Source organism: Carlito syrichta, unplaced genomic scaffold (assembly GCF_000164805.1).
Source record: "Carlito syrichta isolate Samal-C Ts95f unplaced genomic scaffold, Tarsius_syrichta-2.0.1 Scaffold308266, whole genome shotgun sequence".
NCBI classification, from domain to species: Eukaryota; Metazoa; Chordata; class Mammalia; order Primates; family Tarsiidae; genus Carlito; species Carlito syrichta.
In genome coordinates, this window is record NW_007252362.1 from 455,648 (window position 1) to 483,037 (window position 27,390).

The 27,390-nt window shown below is 37.7% G+C and overlaps 1 protein-coding gene across 1 annotated transcript in view; it reads right to left on the reverse strand.

The window, feature by feature from the left end:
* MORC1 (MORC family CW-type zinc finger 1) overlaps positions 1-26,786 on the reverse strand; it is a gene marked incomplete at its 5' end in the record, with an annotated part of 83,767 nt that extends 56,981 nt beyond the window's left edge. Inside the window, 3 exons of the mRNA XM_008065393.1 lie at positions 19,132-19,270; positions 24,474-24,579; positions 26,658-26,786. Of these exons, the coding sequence (XP_008063584.1) occupies positions 19,132-19,270; positions 24,474-24,579; positions 26,658-26,786 (374 nt within the window). The remainder of the gene's footprint in view (positions 1-19,131; positions 19,271-24,473; positions 24,580-26,657) is intronic.
* Between the last annotated feature and the right edge of the window lie 604 nt (positions 26,787-27,390).

The window sequence follows — 27,390 nt, forward strand, 5'->3', positions numbered from 1 at the left end:
AACAAAGTCACCAACAACCACTGGGAAAAGAGACCATATTTGGCAAATGGTGCTGGGAAAACTGGCTGACCGCATGCAGAAAAATGGAACTGGACCCCTACCTGACACCATATACAAAAATCAACTCAAAATTGATCAAAGACCTAAATGTAAAACCTCAAACTATAAGAATCCCAAAAGAAAAAGTAAGAAACACCCTTATGCACATCAGAGTAGGCAATGAATTCTTGACCAAGGCCTTAAAAGTGAATGCCGTAAAAGCTAAGATAGACAAGTAGGACCTCATCAAGCTGAAAAGCTTTCACATAGTGAAAGAAACCATCAAGAGAGAGTAAAGAAATTCACAGAATGGGAAAAAATCTTGCAAATGATGCATCTGACAAAGGCTTAACATCCAGAATCTACGGGGAATTCAAACGTAGTAAAGGGAAAGAACAAACAACCCCATTAAAAAGTGGGCAAAGGATATGGACACTTTTCAAAAGAAGACATATAAGCAGCCAACAGAAAAATGAGAAAAAGCTCAGCCTTACTAATCATCACAGAAATCAAATAAAAACTTCAATGAGATACCACCTAACTCCAGTAAGGATGGCCATCATTAATAAGTCAAAAAACAACAGATGTTGGTACAGGTGTGGAGAAAAAGGAATGCTTCTATGCTGTTGGTGGGAGTGCAAGCTAGTTTAACCTCTATGGAAAGCAGTATGGCGATTCCTAAAAGAATTAAAAATTAGCCTTCCACATGATCCAGCAATCCCTCTTCTGAGAATAAACCCAGAGGAACATAAATCATTCTACAAAAAAGACCACTGCCACACTATTCACAACAGCAAAAACATGGACCCAACCCTACTCTCCATCAAAAGTGGACTGGATAAAGGAAACATGGTATATAAACACAATGCAGTATTACATATCCATGAAGAAAAACAAAATAATGGACTTTGCAGCAAATTGGATGGAGTTGGAGACCATTCGTACTAAGTGAACTATCACAGAAACAAAGATCTGAATACCACATGTTCTCACTCATAAGTGGATCTTGAACATTAGTCACATTAGCACAAGGGAGGGATCAGCAGTTACCAAGCACTGCTAGGAGAGGGAAGGAGGGAGGAAGGTGGGGGTACATGTTAACACAAAGTATGATTGGTTTATAACCAGGAGGAGGGAGGGCCAGTTAGAAGCCCAAATTTCACCTGCATGCAACCTATTTATGTAGTTAATCCATACCCCACATTCCTATAATAGAATGTAACTTTTTAAAAGTTGTATATATTTCTTAGTTGCGTTGGATTTTAAAAGTTCTTTATATATTCTAGATATAAGTCCACTGCCAGACACTACTTTGCAAATATTTTCTCCTAGTCTGTGACTTGACTTTTCAATTCCTTTTCTTTTTTCTTTGTTTTTTTGAGTTGGAGTCTCACTGTGTCACCCAGGCTGGAGTGGAGTGACACACTCATGGTCACCCCAGTGTCAACCTGTTGTGCTCTGGTGATCTTTCTGCCTCAGGCTTCCAAGTAGCCGGAACTGCAGGCATGCACTACCATGCCTGACTACTTTTTTATTTATTGTAGAGATGAGGTCTCGCCAAGTTGCCCAGGCTGGTCTCAAACCCATGGGCTCAGGCAATCCACTCACCTCGGCCTCCCAAAGTGCTTAGATTACAGGCTGAGCCACTGAGCCTAGCATCAATTTCTTAACTGTTTTTTAAAGAGTTAAAGTTTTACAGTCTGATGAAGTACAATTTATTTTTTGTTTTTTTATTTTTTAAGATGCTTAAATTTTAAATCGCCTCCCCAATAAGTACAGCTGCAACTAGAACACTTAAAAAACATTTCAAAGTCTATTCTGGTTCTCATTTAATGATGGACAATGTTTCAAACTAATGTATTGGCATTACAAGATTGTTGAATTTTAGTGTAAAAAGATCTCTCTGAATCAGTGGTGCTATATACATATTTTTAATTCATATACTTCTTTAACTAGAGAGTTTAGACTGACATAAGAACTAAGCATATAATATACAAAGTTCTAATACCATTCTATTCCTTTGCCCCCACTTTAGGGCCCCCCTGCTATTAACATCTTCCATTACTGTGGTATGATTGCTAAAAGTAATAAGCAAATATTGGTATGTTATTGTCTAAAATCTGTTATTTACTAATATCTATTCCTTTGTATATTTCTATGAATTTTGAAATATGTTTAATGCTATGCTTACTACTATAATCTCATAGAGAATATTTTCACTGCTCTAAAATTATCCTCTTCTTCACTTATTAATATCTTGTCTTTTTCTCCAAAAACCTTGGCAATTACTGATATTTTACTGTTTCCTTAGTTTTTCCTTTTTCATAATGTTAAATAGTTGGATACCTATCAAGGCATGTAGTACAATTTTACAAGAAATGTTTATTGTTTTGTATTTCATACATACACACCAAACCCCAGGTCACTAACATTTCTTCCCATATTTTATTCTAGAAAGTTTACAGTTCTCTTTTTCATTTAAGATTATAATCCATTTCAAAATTACTTTGTATATGACATGAGATAAAACTTAGGTTTCTTATTTTGGGGGACACATGGCTATCCAAGTGTTTTGGTACCATTTGTTGAAAAGACTATTTTATTCTCCCACTGAAATGTCCTAGCCCCATTGAAAAGTGGGCAAAAGACATGAATAGACACTTCTCAAAAGAAGACATATGAGCAGCCAACAGATACATGAAAAAATGCTCAGCCTCACTAATCATCAAAGAAATGCAAATCAAAACCACATTGAGATTACCAACTAACTTCGGTAAGGATGGCTATCATTAATAAGCCAAAAAACAACAGATTCTGGTACAGGTGTGGAGAAGAGGGAATGGTTCTACACTGCTGGTGGGAATGCAAATGAGTTCAACCTCTATGGAAAACAGTGTGGCGACTCCTAAAAGAACTAGAGATTGACCTTCCACACGATCCAGCAATTCCCCTTCTAGGAATATACCTGGAGGAACTTAAATCACTCTACAAAAAAGATACCTGCACATGCATGTTTATTGCAGCACTATTTACAATAGCAAAAACATGGAACCAACTGTGCTGCCTATCAAAACTGGACTAGATTAAAAAAATGTCACACATATACACAATAGAATATTACACAGCCATAAAGAAGAACAAAATTATGGACTTTGCAGCAACTTGGATGTATTTAGAGTCTATAATACATAGTGATTTATCACAGAAACAAAGAACTTGAGTACCATGTGTTCTCACTCATAAGTGGACCCTGAACTTTTGCCATAATACTATAAGAAAGGGATTGGCAGTAGCCAGAAACTGCCAGGGGGTTAGGTGGGGGTGGAAGGCACATAACATTAATAAGGGCACCTGATCTCAAACCAGGCAAAGTGGGGACAAAGGGGGATTCAAAATTTTACCTGTATGATGACCACTTGTGAACCTAATCCTGAATTGTACCCCACATCTTTAAAATAAAATAAATATTAAAAAAAGAAATGTCTTGATCCCTTGGTTGAAAATCAACTGACTATATATGTGTGAGTATACTTTTAATCTCTCTTTTCTGTTTCATTGCTCTATTTGTCTCTTTTTTCCCCAAGACCACACTGTCTTAAATATAATTTATCATGAGTAGTAAAATTAGATAGTATCTGTTCTCCAACTTTGTTCTTTTAAAAGGTATTTTGATTATTCTACAGTTTTTGCATTTCTTATACATTTTAGAATCGGTTTTTCAATTTCTATCAAAAACAGTTGTTTGAATTTTGATTGAGGCCTTTTGGAAAGAACAGAGATCTTAACAAGATTGAGTCTTCAAACCTATGACACGGATAATATCTCTCCATGTATGTGTTTAATTTAATTTTTTTAGCAGTGTTTTGTAGTTTTCAGTGCACAAGTCATGTACATCTTTTGTCAAATTTATCTCTAAAGATTTCATATATTTGAATGATATTAGAAATGGTATTTTTAAAATTTCAATTTTCAATTGTTTGTTGCTAGTATACAGAAATAGTTGATATTAAAAATAGTTGGAATAGTACATAGAAACAGCTGAAATATAGAAAATATTGATTTTGTTTCCTGCAACTTTGCTAAGCTCATTTCATTAGGTCTGGTAATTTTTTGTAGATTCTGATTTTCTATATAGACTACCACATCTGAAAGAAAAAACGTTTACCTCTTCTTTTGTAATCTGAGGGCCTTTTTATTTCTTTTTCTATCTTTCTAGCACTGTCCAGAACCTCCTATACCATGTAGAACTGAGGGGTGAAAGAAAGACTCCTTGTCTCATTCCTGACCTTAAGGGGAGAACATTTATTCTTTTACTAATAAACATAATTTTAACATGTAAGTTTTTTGGTAGATGCCCTTTATCAACTGAAGGAGTTTTCTTCTATTCCTGATTTTCTGTTAATTTTTTTAAAATCAGGAATGGCCATAGCTCTTTCTTTTTTGTCATTTATATTTTGCTAGAACTTTAAAACTTTTAACTTACGGTAGTTTATATGTTATATATTTACATTATTTCTGATTCAAATTTTACTGGGTTTTTTCTTATTTTATTTTTATTACTATATTTTAGTTTGATATCTTGTTTAGATGCTATGCTCGTTTGTTTTTAAACACATCATTTGGGTTTTCCAGGATCAGCTCTTTGCCAGAGCTTTCTATAGAAAGGGTAGGTGGAGGGTAAAACTCTAGGCAAGTTCATCTTCACAATCAAAGACTCTTTTCTTGAGAGCGTCACACACACACACTGCTTCTCCAAAATATGACTTGTTTGAGTCCTTTCATGTGCATTTCACAATTTCTACTTCTGTGAATCAAAGTTGGTCCAGTAGGGTTTCTGTTGCCTGCTGGCTATTGCAGACAATGGCTATAGCTTTTCCATTTTTAGATGTTTCTTTCTTCAGTAAGTGCATTTGTATTGATTCTTTTGATATGCTATTGCTGGGCTCTTTCTTCAATCTCTCTCCCCTTCCTCCTGCGGAGCTCCCTCATCATCTTGAAAGCTGTAAGCAGCCCTGAGAAATACTTTGATATATGTCTCTGCTATGGCTTGAATGTGTACCCCAAAAAGCATGTGTTGGAAACTTAATCTCCAGTGCAACAGTGTTGAGAGGCGGGGCCTAGTGGGAGGTGTTGAGGTCATGAGGGCTCCACCCTCATGAATGGATTAATGCCAATTATAAACAGAATACAGCTGCAAGTTTGATCTCTCCCTCCCTCCCTCCATTCTTCCCTCCCTCTTTCACTCTCTTGCCTTGTCATGGGATACTGCCAAGAAGGCCCTGGCCAGATGATGCACCTTGATACTGAACTTTTCAGTCTCTAGAACTGTGAGAAATAAATTTCTTTTCTTTACAAATTGCCCAGTCTGTAGTATTCTGTCATAGTAACACAAAATGGATGGAGACAGTACCCTCGTTTGACTGAAATTTGTTTGCATTTTTGTCTTCTATTTTCTTTGTTGTTCTTAGAAGACTTTCAGAAAAAAAGAATGGGAAAATGCTAAGTTCACATAGCTGTATTTATACCTTCTATTACTCTTCCCCCATCTTTATCATTGTATGTATTGCACTGTCTTAGAGTTATATGTCCACAATCAACAGATTGTGAGTGCCCAAACTCATTTGTGTTATCTGCATTGCCTAGTATTCTATGTGCTCAACAAAATGTTGGTGATTGGTGGGATAAACAGATGTTCCTAGAGCCTACTGCTTATCTCTTCCACAGTTGAAACATTGCCACAAGTCTATTCTGCATTTATACTGTGACTACTTCTCCACTACCTGTTGGATATCATCATGTTTTAGAGACTTTATATTTTTAAATTCCAGTTTATTCTCTCTTCCAGTGTTTGTGTCACTCTGGAATGAGTCTTGTTCCTGATACAGCAAAATGAATTTAGCTTAGCCTAGCAACAATTTATGATTCTATTACATTATTTGGGTTTGCAACATTTTAGGAGCTAGCTTGAAGATAATTATTTTTTTGGTGCATAGTTTTATTGTAATGGGTTTTGACCCAAACTACTAATCACATCACTAAAGTAGAATTTTGAGTAAATAGACATTTTATAAGTTCTATAAATTGAGTTCTTTCATTTTAACTTCAGAGTTGTTTCTACAAAGAACTTGAAACATTATAGAAAAACATAGCAAAGATTTATCAACTACATTTTGAGTAGAAAAACATTAACATTTATGGTCAAATAAAACATTTTAAGGTAATACAGAAATAGCAGACACTGTGATGACCTCCAGTAAAGGATGCAGCAAAAAGTTACTCACAATTGCAAGAACACAGCAGGAGATGAAGATATCACTCAAAGATATCTCCACTGAACCTTTTCTCCCTTAGTTTTATACCCAGATGGTTTTACTACAGTCGGTGAATGGGTTACAATTTCACTATATTTTTAGGAAAGGTGCCCATGTCCTTACAATGTAGGGTCCCATTCTTCCTGTCCATTTACTCATCTTCCTCAATTTTATCACAAACTTTCCTTCACTTTGTAGCTCAAGTTCAGTCACTATTAGTAAGTTACACTGGTCTTTTCATCTCTTAAAAACTACCCACCTCTAAAATCCCTTTCCGTTCCTTACACTTTACAGTTATTCTTTTTTCCTTTTTTTTTTTTTTTTTTTTTGTGAGTCGGAGTCTCATTCTGTTGCACACTCACGGCCACTGCAGCCTTGACCTACTGGGCTCGGGAGATTACTCTGCCGCATCGTTCGTTCCAAGGAGCGGGAACCATAGGTGCATGCCATCATGCCTGACCAATTGTTTTGATTTATCATAGAGACCAGTTCTTGCCAAGTTGCCTAGACTGGTCTCAAATCCCTAGACTCTGGCAATCCTCTTGTCTCTGTCTCCCAAAGTGCTGGGATTACAGACATGAGTTACCGTGCCTGGCCAATTTATAATTATTCTCTCAGGATTATCATCAGTCCTCCAAGGATTATTATCAATGTTCTTTACATCCATTGAAGCTTCTGTTCTTACAGTTTATCTCTTTTCTCTTTTATCTCTTTTCTCTCTCTTTTATTTTATTCCCTCTTGACTTCCCTTCCATTCCCAATTCTGTCTGAGAAAAAATAGTCCATCACATCAGCTATGCTCTGCCACACCCATCCCGATAATCCTCAGCCTGGATCAATCACATCACTGATCACTTCATCTTTGCTCAGAAATTTCAGGCTGCTAAAATTTGCACAAGTTGAGTATCTCTTATCTAAAATACTCAGGACCAGAAGTGTTTGATTTTGAATTTTTTGGGGGGAGGAGATTTTGGAATATTTGCATATAATATAATGAGATATCTTGGGAACCTAAGTCTGAGCATTAAATTCATTTATGTTTCACATGTACCGTATATATAAAGCTTTAAGATAATTTTATACAATATCTTTTGCAATTTTGTGCATAAGACAAAATTTTGACTGTCACATGCGGTCAGGTGAATTCTTCATTTGTGGCATCATCTTGTGCTCAAAACATTTTGGGTCTGGGAGCATTTCAGATTTGGGGTTTTCAGATTTGAGATGCTCAAACTATATAAATGCTGAATCCATACCACAGAAAAACATGCAGAGTTCTCATACCCTTCTGGACAATGCTTTCACTGGTCCCTAATTGGCTTCTGTTTCCATCTCCACAAAGATCATTTCAAATCTTCATCAACCTCCCATCTACACAAAGCCTGCCTCTTCCACCTTCAAAGCCTGCCTCTTCCACCTTCAGAAGGCCCTGCCACCTCTTTAGGGAAAAAAACTAAAAACAAAATTAAGGTTATTAGGTGTGTGAACACTCTTAACTTCTTTCCTACAGTCTCAGAGGAAACAATGTCCCTCCTCTCACCCTAACTTAAACACTCCACCTGGGTCCTGGCAATCCTTTCTTCCTGAAGAAATCCTTTGCTGGACTCTTTCTACATCCATCAGGCCCATCTCTCTTGCATATCAATTTCTCCAATTTCACTGACTCCTTTCTTTTGGTCCAGAAACACTGTCAACTCTCTACCAACCACAAGTTTACCTCAACCCTATGTACGCCTCTAACTATAACCCTATGCTTCCCTGCTCCTTTAGTACAAAGCCTTCTAACATAGTTTATTAGCCATGGCTTCCATTTCTTTACTTTCCACTCACTATTTCCCCTCAACCCATCTGAATTTCTCTCTGAAACTTATCTTGCTCAAGTTAGCAATGGCCTTTGCTATGAAGCCCAATGGACTTAGCACAATGCCTAGATCATAATAGATACAGAGAAAATACTTGCATACTTAATAATCCCACAGGACTGGAGGACAAAGGCCAAAGCAAAACACTAAAAAATAAGATTGGGAGAAAGTTTTCTCAAGCATTCAGACAAGAAGTAAGAGTATTTGGTTTTACCTACTGAAGCATAGTCTGGGGAAATGGCGATATACAAATAATCAGTACACTAAATTTGCACATGTTAAATGTACTAAATGAAGCTGACCTTAATGAAAAGTGTTTTAACTTTTCCCCAAAAGTTTTCCCTCTAATTCTAATAGATAGGTTCTAATTAATAGAGATTTCCATTGATAGATGAAGATTTTCAGCATCAATTTTGGGGTTGGCTTATATTTTTAAAAATATATATGCTTTTTTAAATTTGAGGAATACATTCTTACATTTTAATTGCATTATTGTAAGATAGAAATCTGAATAACACAGCTAATAAGCTTCAGAATCCATTCGAATTGCTTACTGAGTAGCTATTTACTAATGATAGCATCCTTTTTTATCATCAGCATCCTCTTTTCAGATTTCAAAGAATTATTACCCTAGAACACTTGCAAATGTCAGTATTTATTTTTAAATGGCACTTAAAATTTCTCTTAGCAAGACCATTATTATTATTATTATTATTTTGTACAAGTTCAGAAAGTCCTCCAAATCACAGACTGAATTAGTGAAAGCTGCATATGATGAACTGTTTCTGGAAGCAGAAAAACTGAAGAATCCTTAAATCAGGAATAAAGGAGTGAGTGTCTGTGGTGTATAAGAATCATCTGGGAAGCTGGCAGAAATGCAGATACCAAAGCACCAGTCCTAGAGATTCTTGTTTAGTTTGTCCAGTTTCGATCCCAAGAGTCTACATTTCTACAGACATCTGAAATTATTCTCATATAGATAGTTCCATCATCTTAAACTCACAGTCTCGGGAAGCAGAGAATTGTCCTTTTAAATATTGTATCAATGTTTTGTGAGACTGCAGAGAAAATATGTTTATTTTTCTGGACAGTTAGGACTTTATGATTAAATTTTACGGAACTGGGAACCTGGACCAAAAAACCCAAATCTTTGAATTTGCGTGTGTGTGTGTGTGCACGTGTGTGTGTGTGTGTTGGAGTCTCACTCTTGTTGCCCAGGCTGAAGTGCAGTGGCATGCTCATGGCCACCGCAGCCTCGACTTGCTGGGCACAGGTGATCCTTCTGCATCAGTCTTCCAAGTAGCTGGAACTACAGACACATGCCACCACACCTGGCTAGTTTTTGTGATTTATTGTAGAGATGAGGTCTCATTAAGTTGCTCAGGCTGGTCTTGAATCCCCGGGCTTAGGCCATCCTCTTGCCTTGGCTTCCCAAAGTGCTGGGATTACAGGTTGTGCTACCACGCCCAGCCAAATCTTTGAATTTAATTTGTGATTATTAGTGGACAGGGCATCTGAAGTGATTTACCTCCCTGGAGGGATAAGATCTGAGACCACACAGACAACACTGTTGTAAAACTGAAGAAACTAGTCTTATCTTTCCCCTGGAGAGATCTATTTATATTCTAAAGGGTAAGAGTTATACCCCAAGATCCTTCCCAAAGAGCACAGAAGTACGGGGAGGGTGGTTGCCACTCTTCTATATAAAAGGCTGGATTCTTTTTTTTCATTACTTGCCTGTAGTCCAAACTTTAGCATATGCATGATAACATCTGATCTGACCCTTAGCCATTCCATTGCCCCAAGGGTAAAAACTGGAGCAAAGAGAAATCAGCATGATTATTTGCTATAATTAAACAATAATCTTCTCTGCTCCAGAAATGTCATGTTTGCATTCAAAATGTATTAATATTTAATAAATATATATATTTAAAACTTAATTGCTCATAATAGCATATGGACAACTAATACAGGTCATAATCTAAATGGGTCTTCACAAACATCTAACTTAATCCCCTCCTCTCTCTCTTTTTCTATTTTGGTAAAATAGGAGCCAGTCAGACTGCATCCTCTCTCTCTTCCTCTCCCTCTCCCAAAAGAAGAAAAGAACAACCATCAATGGCAAAGAACAGCTGCTGTGAAGCCACACCAAGAGCCAACACCATGCTCAGGAGAGAATGCCGCACCCACTCCTAGTGGTTTCTGGTGCTCCACATGTCCAGAGAAACTTCTCTAGTAATAAACTTGAGTCATGATAATAGAAAATACAGCTTTACTCCTCTTTAAGCCTTTTTACAGAGGGTGGAGGTACAGGATCAAGGGGTGGGGATATCACACAGACCTAGGTCCCTCAGCTTATAAACAACAGAGCTGGACCAGCAGCTGGGGGTCCTCACACCAGGCCAATGCTGTTCACCACACCCTGCTTCCCCTGCCTCCTCCTTCAGAGTTCCTGAACATCCCTCCTTCTAGAAAGCTTTCTGAAGTGATCCCTTCTTCCAAATCTGCTGAACGTAGACAGAGCTCCTCAAAAAAAAGAAATGATTACTATTTGCAGGTGATTTCTCAGTATCTCCTATGCAGAAGAGCTACTGATCCAAACCGAAAATAGGAAAGCAGAGTAAAGAGCTTCAAACTGAGAATCAATCTCTTATTTTAGCTCTGCCTCTGTTCCCACATTGTTTGTATCACCTTAGCCAGAGGGGCAATACAGTTTAGTAATAGAACGAGGGGCCCGGAGACTGGGTAGGCGGAAATTACAGTTCTGCAGTTTTCCTAACTCTCTCTTTGGCAAATTATTTCTCTGTGCCTCAGTTTCCTCATCTGCAAAACAGGAATCAGAACAGTCAAAGAACTGTCATGAGGATTAAATGCCAGTGCATTTCTAGGAACAGAAAACCAAATGCCATATATTCTCACTAATAAGAGGGAGCGAGACTGAGGATCTGCAAAGGCATAGAGAATGGTATAGTGGACACTGGAGACTCAGAAGGCGGAGGAGGGAAAGAGGTGGAAAGGGAAAAAAATCACCTATCGGGTGCGATGTGCACAGGTGGGGGTGGCGGGTGCACTTCAAGTCCAGGCTTCTTTGCCACCATACAATGCAATCATGCAACCAAAAACTATTTGTACCCCCAAGCTATTGAAATAAAATACAAAAATAAAAATAAAAGCATAAGTAAATAAATGTCAGTGCCTTTCAAGCACATCTAGCAGCAGCATAGCCTAAGGGCCGTTATCACTCTGCCCCTCTACTCATCTCCCTCACTCACATTCCTTCATCTGGATAACATGCACAGTTATACCAATCATCAGGGAGTCTTAGTATTCACCAAAATTATACATAATTATGGAAATCTTGGGAGAGAGATTGGAGAGAAAGGAGTTGGAAATATTTTAGAAAGAAATTATCTTTTACTATTTTAAAAAAATCCCGAGGTGACCAAATAGTACAATATATGCAAAAACAAATGACAGATGAGCCATGAAGCAAACAAAGCTTAAGTCTCAACATTCCTCCCTTACACAGGCCTCTCCCAGGCCCTGTTTTAACTTGGTATTTTTAATTTGGTATGTTGTTTCTTAAAAGGGGTACCCCCAAACTGTATAAACTTAAGGCTCAAAAAACAAAACTAGATATACAAAACTAGATATACCCTGTTCAGAAGCATTTTAAGCTATACTTCCTTACTTTCAAATGTCAGGAATTATTATAGTGGTCTTGGCTCATGTCTAGAAGACTTTCTTGAAGCCCTTCTAAATAGAGGAAAACTACTCCAGACCACTGTAAAGCAAAGGTCTAACATCAGTAGTGATCCAGGAATGGATAAGAACCCCTGATGTGTCAGGACACCTCACGCTGGTTGGAAGGCAGGGCTTGGTCAGGGGAGACTAACTAAGGAGAGGGAAGGGGAAAGCACGTGTTGGTAAAGTACAAAGTAGATAACAGAAGCCAAATAAGATGACGTGTGACTTTTATTCAAGCCTCCAGGAATTGAGACAGAGGAAGGAACCAGATTCAGATCAAGAATATGATCAGGAGACAAAAGTTTATCAACGTTAAATCAGGGATACGAGACACAGGGTTTGAGTTCAAGATCAGAGAAACAATCATGAAGAACAATTCCCCTGAACTAAATTCAAAATGTACAGTTAGTCCTGAGGAAGAGGGAAATTAGACCCAATAAGGTGAGAAACAGGATTCAAGCTCAGAGAGGAGGAATCAGGCCTGCTGGTGCCCAGAGGTACAGGCTTGGAGGCACAGATTTCCTGGAGAGGAGCACAGTGAGCAGCCTGCTGTAAAAGGGAGTCTAATACCTGAATCCTGTTCTGAGCAGAGTGAGGGAACAGGCCCTAAGGTGCATCCAGGACACCAGGCAGCCTTGATCAGTCCCTGATTCGCATGCACACTAATGGAGGACTGGTTGTACATAGAGTTCAGGTGCTTAAGGAGGTTTGGTAGGGCAGAGATCAAATGGGTGTATTTACACTAAAACCCAAATTAGTATTCCCCGCAGTGAAAATCATTTCAGGCAACACACCTGAACTTCTACTTCTCTATCTCTGCCAATGTGAGCAGGAATGACTGACTGGCATGCAAAGAGAGGGATGTAATGTGGCAAGACTGTCACTGGCAAGGCATTTTCTGTCCTTCTTGGAGGAAAAATGTGTTCTCTCTGAACTCAAACTCCTACTGGCCTTTCGTGACAGCATTTAGTCACTTCTGTGAAGCTCAGGAGCAGAATTTTGACCAACCCCATGGCAAAATAACATGACTTAGAAAGCCACAAACCGAGGCAATCCTGAGCTCCTGCACCATGCTGTGCCACAAAGCCATGCTGTCCTGTTGCCCCTTACCTGCCAGTGCTATCTGGGTTTGTTTGGTAAACTATGAACGCTTTTCTGTCAAAAACTGTAATATCACAGCTCCTCAAGAAAGAATGAGTAAGAAAGTAATTGGGACAAGCAATTCAAGTTAACAGCTGGACTTCTGTTAACATCTACTGTGCACAACACTGCACCAGGTGTGGTGGCCAGAGGTACAAAGAAGAAAGCAACACGGGATACCTGCCTTCAAGGGACTTCTAGACTAGTTGATCACAAGCAATTTATTTAACATCTCATTTGGTATGCTGTGAACATAGGGCCAACAAGTGTGAATATATTATGCATTATCCCTCTTGGAAAAGCAATGTATCACCAGAGAGAAATGAGATCTTTGTAGCAAGAGTAATAAAGTATTTCAACTACCATTGAGTATAATAGCCTCTTGTTAAACAAGGGCTTTTAGGTGTCATAAATTTTAGATCATGCCAGTTTATGTAAGGAGGCTGAAAAGTACTCTTGATGAATAAATATATTTTCTAAGACATCTGTCACTATAGTTATACAGATTTGAAGTCTCAGCATCCTACAATAACGACACATTAAAAAGATTGCATTCTAAATGGAAAAATGCATTCATATTCTCCATTACAAAGCTGTACTTGGATATGCCATTCAATTTGAAAAACACAGCTAAAAGTTTAGCAAGCCTTCTTTATTGTACATTTACTGCTCAAAGGACCAGTGTGGAAATCGCCAGATAATACTATTTCATTTTGTGTGTGTATGTCCACATGATCACTGCAAAATAATAGAATTCTATTGTTGGAGTTCTTTTTCAACAGGCATGAAGTTTTATAAAGGCTATTCATTTGATGTGAAGACTATGAACATGACAAATGAAATCCAAATGCAGTCTCTGTACTTCCATCCAAATGCAACACTATTTTGACCAAGTGTAAGAACATTCTGGTCTTCAATAATATACACAGAAGTTGGTAAGTCTAACCTATGTAGTATCAACCAATCCAACCAAATAAAAAATGGTTGTTTCTTTTAGAAATTCTGCAAAAATCAAATTATTCTTTCCATCTTTCATTAATTGTTTGTGAAATATCTGTTATATGAAATATCCAGGCCAAGATGCTGTAGGGAGTGCAAAGATAAATTTTTTTTAAATGGTCCTTTCTTTCAAAAAGCTTATAGTCCAATACAGAAGATGGATTAGATACACAAGTAACTATAACACTGGACAGAAAGTAAAACATGCTCTATGACACACATAGGACAAAGAAAACTGGAAGGCAGGAGAGATTTTTACAGGTAGGTAAATGAAAGAAGATAGGATTGGCACTAGTTTGAGATCTTGAAGAAATAGGGAAGCGCTAGAGGTCAGGTCACTCCAGGCAAGAATGGCAGAAACAATGAAGCTCAGAGTGGCACAGAAGTGGAGACCATGCAAGGAACACAGGACAGCTCAGTGGGAGTACCTACACAGAGTGAAAGACTCTAAGGCCAGAAAGACAGCTAGTGTCAGATTAGAGAGAGCCTGTACTGTCAGCTAAGAAATTGATACTATTCAGAAAAAGATTAATGCAGAAAAATCTAGAGAACACATAAGCAATTCATCACATATCACACAAATATATTATACAAATATACCACCGATTATACACACACACGCGTACATACACACACACACACACACACACACACACACAACCCATTAATATTACTTAGATACAAAAAGGTAAATATAGGGTGGCTTAATTCAGGGAATAAAGTTATGATCTGTCTTTAACGATTAAGAGTAGTAAGTGGATTTCAAGTGGTACCAAAAAAACATATATAAAGTGTAACTAAAACTATATTCTGCATACATGATACTGGCACCATTGTCCTTGTCATACAATAGAAGGTGGAAGAGAAATCTAAGTTGCCAGTGAAAATTGAGAAAGTGGTAGATTTGAGGATGAAAAATGTAGTCTTTAATGCAGACAAATTGGTTTTATAATTCTACTTTGTTCTTTTAAAATTATAGTCTAGGTTTACTGAAAAATGGAGTAACAATTATCCAGCTAATATGCCAATTAGGAAGTGAGTAATCAAGTGAAACAATAATGAAAATGCTTCATTTTTCGGCCAGCAGGTGGCGCCTGTCACTCGGTATAGAAAGCAGCAGGTAATGAAGAATGAAGCGGGAGCGGGTTTAGGGACAGATTACTCATTCATCTATTCAGGAGAAAGATGGGAATAGGTTGTATTCAGAAGCACAATTTATAACGAGGGTCTCAGCTTGTCGGCACGGCTTGTCAATTATACGAAGGACAACCCCTTTATTCTGTCAAATGCACTATAGGTGACAGAGCTTGAATCTGAGCTCTCCTGTTAGGTTTACTGAACTTAGGTATTTCCCTTAACAAATATAATTTGCAATATGTCAGTTTATTGCCTTTGTAAATGTTCTTATAGTCTTTTTTTTGTCTGTATACGTCCTATGAGACTGTGAGAAAAATGATACAGGAAAAAATGCCAACCTCACCATTGAAAAATATATGACTTTATTCAAGTTATTTAACTTCTTTGAATCCCACTTTCCTCTATGTTAAAATGGATATAACTAGCTGGAATGTTGTAGGAATTAAATAGGATATGATGTGAAATGATACCTTTGACCTAGCTACTTCATTTTCTCCTAGAGGGCAAGATCTGATGGCTAGGGCACCTGTTCTATTTACATTTTGTCCTAATCAATGGATAACCACTGAACCTAAAATCCAGAAGGATCTTGATTTATCTAGCCAACACTTCATTTTCCACATCAGAATGCCTGTGGCCATTAAGGCTGAAATGCAAAGCAGTCAGGAAATAGAGTGAGGAGGTTTAGAGAATTTTTATATTTGCCCCCCAGGTCTGATCAGTTGGTAAGTGGCCATGGGTAGCAGGAAGAGAGGACGGGAGGTAGACAAAGAATAATTACAAGGCATATCATTTATATCCTGATGTTGAAAGAATGGGTGGATGGACACTAACAATGGATTTAGTGAGTCATGGTAATAAACCAGTCAGCTCTTGATTTTCCGCCTATACCTGAGTCATGTCTACACCGAACCTGAATGGAGCCAGTGCCTTGTTTTTCTGGTTTTCCTGTCCTTGTTTATAGCACATTCTAGTACTTCTTTTAAAGGAAGGCCAAGAAGGCAGTAAAAATCATACTGAACACTGGATGGTTTTGAGTCTTGTTTCTGGCATCAGGCAGACATCACCAAAATATAATGTTGGAATCCTTTCATGGGTTGTTTTCGTGAAAAGGGGAATTGAGGTGCTCTTTCAGGAGTCTTCTATTCAGCAACTGCTGTATTTAAATTATATATTAGTTGCATCATTATAATGAGTAGCACCATTTTTAAAAGACAGACATGTCACATAAATACTGGGTTTATTGTAAACATATGTAACCTCAGCATGTAATTTAAAAGTTTGGTTCCATGAAGGAACAAGTCAGTGCTCATCTCCAAGTCTCCCTTTCTATTGAGCTTTTCCCCGGGAATGCCTTGTCCTGTTTCCTCTATTTACCTTAAATAGACATCAAGACACAAGCTAAGTGCTACTTGCATGATGAAACTTTGATGCTACAAAGTTTAATAGCAAACTTCTACTGTAGTGTCTGTTACAATCAGACAAGTACTGAGCTAATTACTATCTGACTAATTTTAAATAGCTGCTCTACTTGTTCCACAAAGAAGACTGTGTATCATCTGAGGGCATGTTTTATTTATTGAATCCACAACTACCTATTGAATACCTAGTGTATATGCCAGGTGCTGTTTTGGGTAATACAGATTCACAGTAAGTAAACCCAAGACCATTCCTGCTCCCAGAGAGCTTATATTCTGGTGTTAGAGTTACCCTGCCTTGCCCACAATATTCAGCCTGGGACAGAACCAAGGGCAAATATGTGCTCAATGACCTCCTCAAAATTAACTGGCTGCCTACAGCTGAGCAAACCCCAACCCAAAGCTTTCCTTGATCACCACAAAGACAGGGTCAGTTAGAGGCAGTGAGTCCTGAAAAGTATGCTAAAGATTCTAGGAATCTTTTCACAAGAGGATTTTGAAAAATTTGCCTTTCACAAAAGGAAAAGGGAGGATAGTGAGGACTCTTACACCTTTGAACTAATGGTAGTGGATTCCCATGTAAGTACTGATAAACTTCTTTGTTTACATTTGAAACAAACCGAATCCATAAACCTGGATTAAATTTTCATGGAAAAAAAAATCAGCTTCCAGGAAAAAAAGAATAAGCAAAAGCGATGGCACAAATTCGTTACTCCACTAACTGCCACCAAAATGTCTACCTCAGTGATGAATAAAAAATTCAGTCCTAAACAAACAACAAGTTAATTCAGTCTTTGTGATTGACACTATTAATATCCAAAGGTTAGCTGGGATCTCTATAGGAAAGAAAAAAAAGACATTCAGAGATGGTAATAAAGATAAAATCAATTCAGGATGTGCTGAATGCCTTCACAAAGCTCCAAGGAGTGTAAACAAAATAAGAAACAACAAACTTAAGATATGTAATTTTTTAAATATCAGAATTTACCTAATTATTCATTAAAAGGCTGTGAAACCTTTACTTCTACTTTCTGTTAGCAAAGCCATTACAAGTCTTAAAAACTATGGACACTTGAGCCACTTTTTTAAGACAGGGAATGCTTAGAATGTGCTTTCAAAGTGACTCTCAGTATCTTTCCAAGAGAGACCCTAGGAGTGCAGGCTGCAAGGGAAAGTTTGGGTGTCTTTGGTTGCAATCTCAGGTGTATCTGACTTGTATTGCAGATTTCTAAAAAGGTGGGTGAGGTAAAGGTAAAGTGTAGCTTCTAAAAGCCCAGGAAAATACCCACTAATAAGGTGCTAAGGTTGGAGGTTTTAACTTCCACTTCATCTTTGAATTTTCTATTTTAATGAGTATTGTATTTTCTGACATCTACAGAGGAGTCATCACATTTGGACACATGCTACGGACCTTCTCAAGTGCTACTTGAGGAAGCTGACAGGCTACACACTTAAAAAATGCTGAATTTGGGTGCTAAATCTATAAAGTAAAGATCTAATTACTTTATTAGTTAAGAAAATAAAAAAATTTTCTTACACTTGGAATTACCATGGTTACTTTATGTCGACTAATAGCAATGTTTCAGTTATTGAATTTCCTAACAAATATGACTTTGATTTTTTAATTAATATGCTATTAATTTAAATATGTTAAGTTAAAACAAAACAAAAAACCTTTTTACCTTGAAAATCCTCCCTCAGGGAAAAAGTATAATGAAATAAAAATAGACTAACCTTTGGAGTTATACAAACCCGTGTCCCCACCTTGGCCATACAACCTTGGACATGCTAGCTGACCCCTATATGAAGTTCTATGTGCAATTACAGACTGGAAATAAATGTCTCTATTCCTTACACACATTGTTGTGTAGATAGACTTAGCTATCTACACAAAGTGACACATGTACAGTATTTTTTTGTTGTGTAGATAGACTTAGCTATCTACACAAAGTGACACATGTACTATACACATGTACAGTATTTTTTTTTTTTTTTTTGAGTTGGAGTCTCACTTGGTCTCCCAGACTGGCTGGCCGCTTCCGGCCACCACAGCCTCGCCTGCTGGGCTCCGGCGATCCTTCCGCCTCAGCCTTCCGAGTAGCCGGAATTACAGGCATGCGCTACCACGCCCGGCTGATTTTTTTATTTATTGTAGAGATGAGGTCTCGCTGCCCAGGCGGGTCTCGAACCCGTGGGCTCAGGCAATCCACTCACCTCAGCCTCCCAAAGGCGCGGGCATTACAGGCTGAGCCACCGAGCCCAGCTATATGTACGGTATTTTTTACAAAACTCTCCTAATTCCCCTGAATTCAACCTCTGGAACAGTGCTTAGATCCAAAATTTTAAAAAGAAGACAAAAAGGATGCAGGGGGAGGCTACACATTTTACTCAAATAAACCATATTAGTCAATGTGCATATGAGAAATCAACAGGTCAAGAGTCACAGTAGACTTTGGAAAGAATTCAGTAACAGCTTACCTGTGGCTGCTGTTCTGCCAGTCGATTTTGATACCTTTGGATCGACTCTGTAAGTTGCTTCTCTTTCTCATTTTTAGATGGTGATACTGTGTTCATGGTGCCCAGGGGGATGGAAGGTAGACGTTCTATCTGATGACAGCTTCAGAATCAACAAGAACAAGATTAACTTCAGGAGGAAATATGAAATGATTATACTTACTATAAGAGATGATTTACTCCTACAAAGAGTTACTCTTTGTGTCATATATCCAAAATTCAAATAACAAAGGAAAAGCATTGTGCTGATGACTTTAGTTAATAAATGACTTAAATCTCCAATTTGCATGGAAAAAGCTTAATAAAAAATGTGGACAGTAGCATATATTTATGAGGATGGAGGGTATCAATTATTTTGCTAATGCTTCACTTATTCTACATTATCATAAAATGAGGCCTTTTTTGAAAATGTTTTTTAGATCACTGAAGCTTATCTCATTACTGCCAAATGTTTTTTTTCCCCAAAAAAAATTTGGCATAGAAATATATGTCTGTCTAAAATATGTCAAATAATTTTGCCTCTGCAACACATGGATCATTTGTTTGATGGCTCAGGATCACTGTGAAGACCAGTGACTACATGAAATGATGCAGCAACAGTAGCAGCCTTGGGAGTTACTGCGCTATGTTGAGCCCCTTCACCAAGCAGCCCGGGTGACCTTGACCGTAGCACCTACCCAGGTGCTGCTGCCCTAAGAGTATCTGCTTTTGGCACTCTGCTTCCCAGTCTTACAGATGTGCTGTTTCTAATAACTAGTGGGATAATAAATATGTAATCATGTAGAATTACTTGTAAATGGACAATAAACTGGCTATGACCAAGCATATCCCTTGTAAGGCTTACACAAAAATACTAATGACTCTCAAAACACAGGGTTTGGAAGGTTTAAAGCCTTTTTTTTCCTTTTCTTACTTTTGATTTTGTGCCTCTGAACTAGGGAACTGAGTTGGCCCAACTATTAGAAAAGTAAAATATTATTTTGTTCAGGTTGGTATCAAGGCTTGACACAGATAAGTTCAACTACCACTGGGCATAGCTTTGATTCAGGGCACGGCTAGGGTCATGCGGTAGAGGGCACAATGTTGAGGTCAGTTCTTCCAATATGCTCCAGGTCAAGGAGTTTTCTATCATTATTTCTATGGGGGGGGGGAGAGTGTTCTACTTGGCTATCAAACAGAGAAGAAAAGGACAAAGTTTGAAGAAAATACATGGGTGTCAGGCTAGGTGAGGGAGGAGGAAGTTGAGGATTGAGAGAGGACCTTCTCCTGTCTGTAACAGTGACAGAAAAACAAGTCAGATCAGACTCACTATTTCTCTGTTTTTTAGGGCTACAGTACGTATTTTTCTTGCCCCCCCACCAGCAGAGAAGAGTGAGGAACTACAATCAAATTCAAGTACTACTGTGAAAAAAAATCACTTAATTCCACCCACAGAGTATTCGTTATTATTGTTATTTTCAAAGAAAGGTGCTAGATAAACAAATCCTAGGAAAAACTGCTATATATACAGGCCACCCGCAGTGTTGATTTGAAGACATCTATCTGTAGGGTGGTACCTACATAGGTTTCTATTTCATTTGAGAAAAGAACCTGTGGCAACATTAAGTTTTGATTCAGAAAAGAGAAACCTCAAGTATTCTATTAGAACACAACCCATTGACTTGTCTTCATTTAAAAATTTTTAGAAATGAATTACATTTTCATATGTAATATAACCCACAGATATTTTTAACACCCTTTTTCAAAATTCAGACTTTTTTTGGTTCGGCCAAGTAATAGGCATCATCTTTACCCTGCTGGTGATCCCTATTTTCAATGCAGATAAATGAATGTAATGTATGAATGTAATGGAAACGTACATGATATCTACTTCTCAGGTACTGCGTCGAAAATGCACAGCTGCCTTTGCTGCTTGAAATGGAACACAAAACCAGGCTCCAGTGGTTGAAAAAGAATGACTCCGTTTCACCCTGTCCAGGTTACTGAATACTACCATTTGTAAAATGGGGTATTTTGGTCCATAAAAAGTGTTGGGATGGGATTAAGCCTTCCTGAAATGTAAAAGGATGCCTTCCAAGACAGGATGTGGTGAGGCAGAAAGAGTACAGATTTTGCATCAAAAGCCTGGCTTCCAGTTTCAGCCCTAGGGAGGAATCCTGGGCAAATCACTGAAACTTCACAGCCTCTGTGTTCTCCTCTGAGAAATGGGGAGAGTTCACAGGCGTTTGTAAAGATAAAATGAGATGGCATATATAATTGCTAAGTAAGAGAAAGTCATCATCACATTCCCTGACCAAGTTCTGGTTACACAGATATTGTTCATTCAAATGCTGTCCACTGGCATAGATCCTGCTGACAATTGGCAATTAGCTGCTGACAAGAAACGTATTCTCTGTAAATACAGACAATGATGCTTTTCACCTTATTTCTCTTTCCCTCTCCTCAAATAATGTTCCCTAATAAATAACCACTTCTCCTCACTTTAATACACTTATTTTAAGTGATTCTACCCAATTCCAATGGCACATGTGTCTTAGGGTTTTGCCTCACAATAACCGAGGTCAAGGCATATTCTCAAGGCATACATAGCCCATACTACCATATTGAATTAGAGATCTGAACAAGGTCACAGATTACTCTCTTTCCCCACTGGGACTCTCCATGTCCTCATCACTGTTGATGAACACCCATAAAGGAAGTGCCAACTCTCGATTAACTGTCCTTGTCATCAGTTTTTCTTTATATCTCCTCTACATCTTTTGCTGCCACTCTAAGTACATTTTCTGTTATAATATTTTCAGTGGAAATAAAATACAGATGGTCGATATTATGTCAGTATATTTAAAGAATCAGACTTCAGAAAAGTATAAATACAAGACGACTTTTTGCATTTTAGGCTTTTAAGGTCCATCAGTTTTCTGTCAACACAGATGAATTTATCTTGCCACGCATCACAAGTGGCACTGTTTTGATGTATGAAAGAGATAGAGTTAATGCAGCTTTGAAACTAATGCTGTAATGCTCTGTGATGGTACTACTACTTTCCAAGAGAAGAGGGTGAGAGTGTGCCAATTCAGGGACTTTGGTAAGCTGAAGATGGGGGAAGCTGCAGTAAACAGCATCCCGGTTCTGTGGGTCTGACGATGCCCAAGACTGGTCTAAGAAATCACAGGGATAGGATTATATCTGTTAGAAGTGGCCTAAATTCTTGGGCCTTGCTATCAAGGGACTTCGAGGGACCAGGGACTTTCAGCAGATTGTCCTGACGAGGAGCTCAGCTGGACCCAGAGAAGATGTATCAAGATACCATGATTATACCACATTCCTGTGGGTGGGCAGGTGAGTTAAAAATAGGTTATATCATTTCTCCAAGATTTTATAGTCAGTTGAACCAGGAGTCCGACCCAGGTAATCTTAACCCAGAGCCTGGATTTTATAAACACTATCCCATACTATATGAAAGTTCTTAGCTCACAGTAAGTGACTCATACTATTAACTATTCTTAATATTGAAACTGAGCCAACATTTTGTTCCTACTCAGGAGATAGGTAAGTCTCAAGTTTAGGGATAAACTTGGGTTAGGAATCAGAAGATCCTAGTCAGTGGCGTCATGAACAGGTTTCTTAGCCTTGATTTGGGCTTCAATTCTCACTTTACTAAATAAAGAAGTGAGACTACATCAGTGTTTTATAATCATGCTCTCTCGAACTCTAGACTTTCTGCAGAGAGTAAAGAATATCCACGGAAAGTGGATGGGGGGGCCCTTGGTTCCCAGGTTTCCAGCTTCCAATTCAATCAGGACAATTCTGCATTTCTCTATTTTATATATTTGGGCTCTAGGACAAATTTTATTTGCAAAAAACATAAGTAGTGTGGCAAAACAAGAAAGAGAGAATGAAAAACCCTTGGGCCATGTGAAATCTAAAAGCCTCTGCCACTTCTGAGAGTTCTCTTCAGGCTCAAAATATAATTAACCTGGGGACTCCAGGTGGGAGAGGTTTTAACAGTAGTTTCTGAATGTGTTTTTTTCTTCTTTTTAAATTTTCTTATACTTGCTCTTTTTTTCAGAGCTGGATAAAAATAACCAGAGGAATTATTATCTTAATGTCTATATCAGAAATATTGATCCACTTATCCAGCCCAAAGAACTCATAACAGACTGCACGAAAAAGCAACGCCTGACTCAGGGCACTCCTTGGCTTTGTTAGAGAAGCACTAACTCTTTTTCCCCCAGGGAAAGAATATTAGTCTAAAAGGGCTTGTGATAACACTGGCATCCATCAATATTTAATCAGTCATTTTCCTGTTTTAGTCAGAACTTTTTCCTCCAAGAGCATATAGCAATGAAATCACTATATAACTTAAACAGAAGCAGCACATGGTCTAACAGTGTAATGCCCCTGGAGACACCCTCTGAATAACACTCCTGTATGATAAGGTCATATGTTGCATGAAAATGAACTAGAAGGCAGAACTTTTAAACACCAGGTCATGGTCTCCCCCACTGGAAGTACACCCCAACATCTGCAAGCAGTTACATCCGGATCTCTTTCATTGATGGAAAAGCAAAAAACACACCAATGAAACAATCTTTTCATAGTGGCTAGAAAGAATTTTAAAAAATACCAACCACTAATCTCAAATTCACATATGACGGGGGCCCCCCAAAATGGAATTATTTTTTGAAGGGTGGGCCCCTTGTAGTACAGGCTTCCTCTGCTGGGTAAGTGTTTTAGGATCCTATTGGCATCAGTGTACCAACTAGCATTGTTGTGAAGGCTGTGTTCAGCTTTACTGAAAAAAAATTTTTTTTTAAATTCTTTCAATGTATTTGCCCATTTCATGATGGGTTGTTTATGAGTGCACCTACCCACATTGTTCTGAATGTTCAGCAGTTTTTGACTAAAACCGGCATGCCCCACATACCTTACCCTTCCTATTCACCCGCTTTCACCCCAAATGACTTTTATTTGTTTCCCCAGATGAAAAAGTTCTCAAACAGAAGTGTTTTGCCAATGTGGAAGAGGTGAAACCAAAAACGGTAGAGGCATCAAAATTGGCGAGGCCAAAACACTGTTTTGAACAGTGGAAAAAGCATCAAGATAGATATATTGCATCAAACAAACATAGAATATTTTGAAGGTGACTGAAGTTTAAACATGTAAGAATAAATACACAACGTTTTATAAGTAAACTCAGGTGTTTTTTGGGTACTCCTTATACAGCTGACATTTTCCAGGTTCATACACATGTTCTTTAGGAATTAAAAATGGATATGGAATTATAGAAAGCCATCAAAAACTACCTGTTCTCCGAGAGGTTAGGATTATTAGTACAAATCCAGACATCAAGACACTCTTTTTCCTGATAATAAGTAGAGGAAGGCAAGACTCTCCATTTAAGACAAAGATCTGATCATCAAAATAAAATCACACAAAAGAGACCACAATCAGAAATGAATAATAGATCATAGTAAGATGTAAGTTTGCACATACCAAAAGTATGAGGTCTCTTTCAATCTAAAGACAAGTGAATCCTTTATTATATAACATTATGCTTGAAGGCACAACTATTCCAGAATTTTATGAGCTCTTCAGAATTCCACCAATAAATTATTATTATTATTATTATTATTATTATTATTGCTTCAGCTGCCTCCAGTTAGCTTCTACTACTACCAGCCAAAGGAACACTAAATAACAGATCCCACTCCACCTTTTCTTAAACCACATTAAGAATTCAAATAACCTGACTCTCCCATTTTCTCTGACCTATTACCCATCTGCTGATATCACCACTTTCTGTCTCCAATCACATGATTAACATAAGGAGGAAAATCAAAGTTTCTGAACCATATTCACATTTCCTCTTCTGTACTTTCTCTGCCCTTTTCCTATTCTCCCATCTACCTTTTCTGATTTCTGTGTCCATTTAGGACCAAGGTATCCTACTTTGTTCAGACTACACTTAGGTTGAATAATGAATCTCCTTCAAACACCCTTTTAATGACTCACAGGTAAATACTTGTCTCTGTTCATCTACAGTGGTTAAGAGTCTAAACAGTTCTACCTCTTAATACCTCTATGACCTTGGACAAATTATTATGTTTCAGTGTCATTATCTACAAAAAGAGATTAACATAAGTACTCATCTAACAGGGTTACTGAGGATGAAATGACATTATCATCATCCCTATCATCATTGTCATCACCATCGAAGCCAGCATTGCTAGATACTATCCTAAGCCCTAAACAAACTTTACGCTTATTAGTTCATATTATTCTTACAACTCCATGATGTAGCTGCAGATAATAATCTCATTTCATAAAGGAGGGAACTGAAGCATAAAGAAGTTAAATAATTTGCTCAATTTCATACAGAACTTGGGTACTGAAGATTAGATTTTAACAGTACCTGGCACACATCAAAAACACGGTAATTGTTAGCTGTTATCATGTTAATGATATAGTTGTCACCTACTGTCATTAATTTCCTCAATTATACCTTCTAATACCTGTCATGTATGCTCCTCTTAACTCTCAGTGCCACATCTTGATTTAGACATTTACAATTCCTCATCTGCATCCTAGATTAAAACAGTCAGCTCTTCAGCAGGCTGTACTCTCTCTTTGTTCTAGCCCTCCACGAAATCACCCTTCATTGGGCTGCCAGAGTGACTCCACCCCAAGTTACATCTGATCAGTCAGGCCCTCCTTGGACCACTCCCAGTCAAAATGTTGGAGAAGTGCTCCCTCAGCACTGTGTAAATATTTCTGTAGAGTTTTATACATGATAAGGTGCTTTTCTGTCTACTTTCTCTACTGAACTGATCGCTGCAGCTAGTAAAGACTGTCTTTAATTTCATAACCCTTTGTATATCAATAAATGCTCAATGATGTTATCTATCCTCCTACTGAAAAACTTATAATATCTCCCCATTGTTTATCAAAATGAAACCTTATCCTGGCATTGAAGGCCCTCTAACATGTTAATGCAACCTAGTATTTTTGTCTTTTATTATTTATTCGTTGCTCATTCATTCAGTTGTCAATTCTTACTATGAATTAGACAGTGTTACATATTAAAAATAGAATGATGACTGTTTCTATTACTCCACCACAAACATTTTAGCTGGAGTGTAGACCTGATATTAACTCACATTTCCCTACCTCATCTCTGCTTATCAAAATTCTATTTTAATGACTATCACAAATGCTACTCTGTCACAAAGTCTTGCCTCTACTCCCCACTCTTTCTTTGAACCCTCAAATAACTCTTTGCCTCTACTGCATCATGTACCTTATTTTTCTCCCTATTACAATTACTTTCATGCTTACCTTAATCTCTTTTCTGGACTGCAACCTCCTTGAAAGTGAAAACCATGTCCTACTCACCTTTGTCTCCCACATTCCCCATTTCCTAAACCAATGACTTGCATATTTAAGAACTCATTAATATTTGCTAATCAGAATGGAATATCAACACTCACCACATTGTATGATGAGTGGGATGGCCATGGCTTGTCTTCTTTGATATTGAATAGAATCTAAAGGTTTCTCCATGTCCTTGTTACTCTGGTATCCGAATTCATTCCAAAACAATGTTAGATTTCTATTATCTAAAGGGGGAGAAAGGCAAAGAATAAGGAAAAAAATCAAATCAGTATGATTAGCAAAAGAAAGTCTGTATATAAATACATGTATATATAATATGATCTCAACTGTATAATACTAAGCAGTATACACAGAAATAAGAGATTAAAATGTTAATTATTTCTAATATATATCACATGAGTGAAATCTGTTTTCTGCTTTATTCTCTCCTGTATGTTCCAAATTATACGCAATATCTTTATAATAAAACTAAAGACAAGAGCACTTATTTAAAAAGTATACATTTATTGTTGCAGTAAAACATACTGACATTTAAAGCATTGTTCTAAAGCATTCCCAGGAAGGACTGTACTGATTAAACTTTAAAGGCCATCCTTAAAATTACTGATGCAAATATTTATCATTCCTATCTCAGCTTTTTTTAACCTTTATTTTATCCGTGGGTCCTTTTCTTTCCAGTCTTTACTGTTTAAGTCCCACTCTAGCCCCAAATTCTATACTCCCTCCGTACTTGGAAACATCAAATATCATGGAGAACCATTAGAGAGTCCTCTTTAAAGGCTATGTTATCCTTTGATCCAGTAATTGTACTGCAAAAAGTTTTCCCAC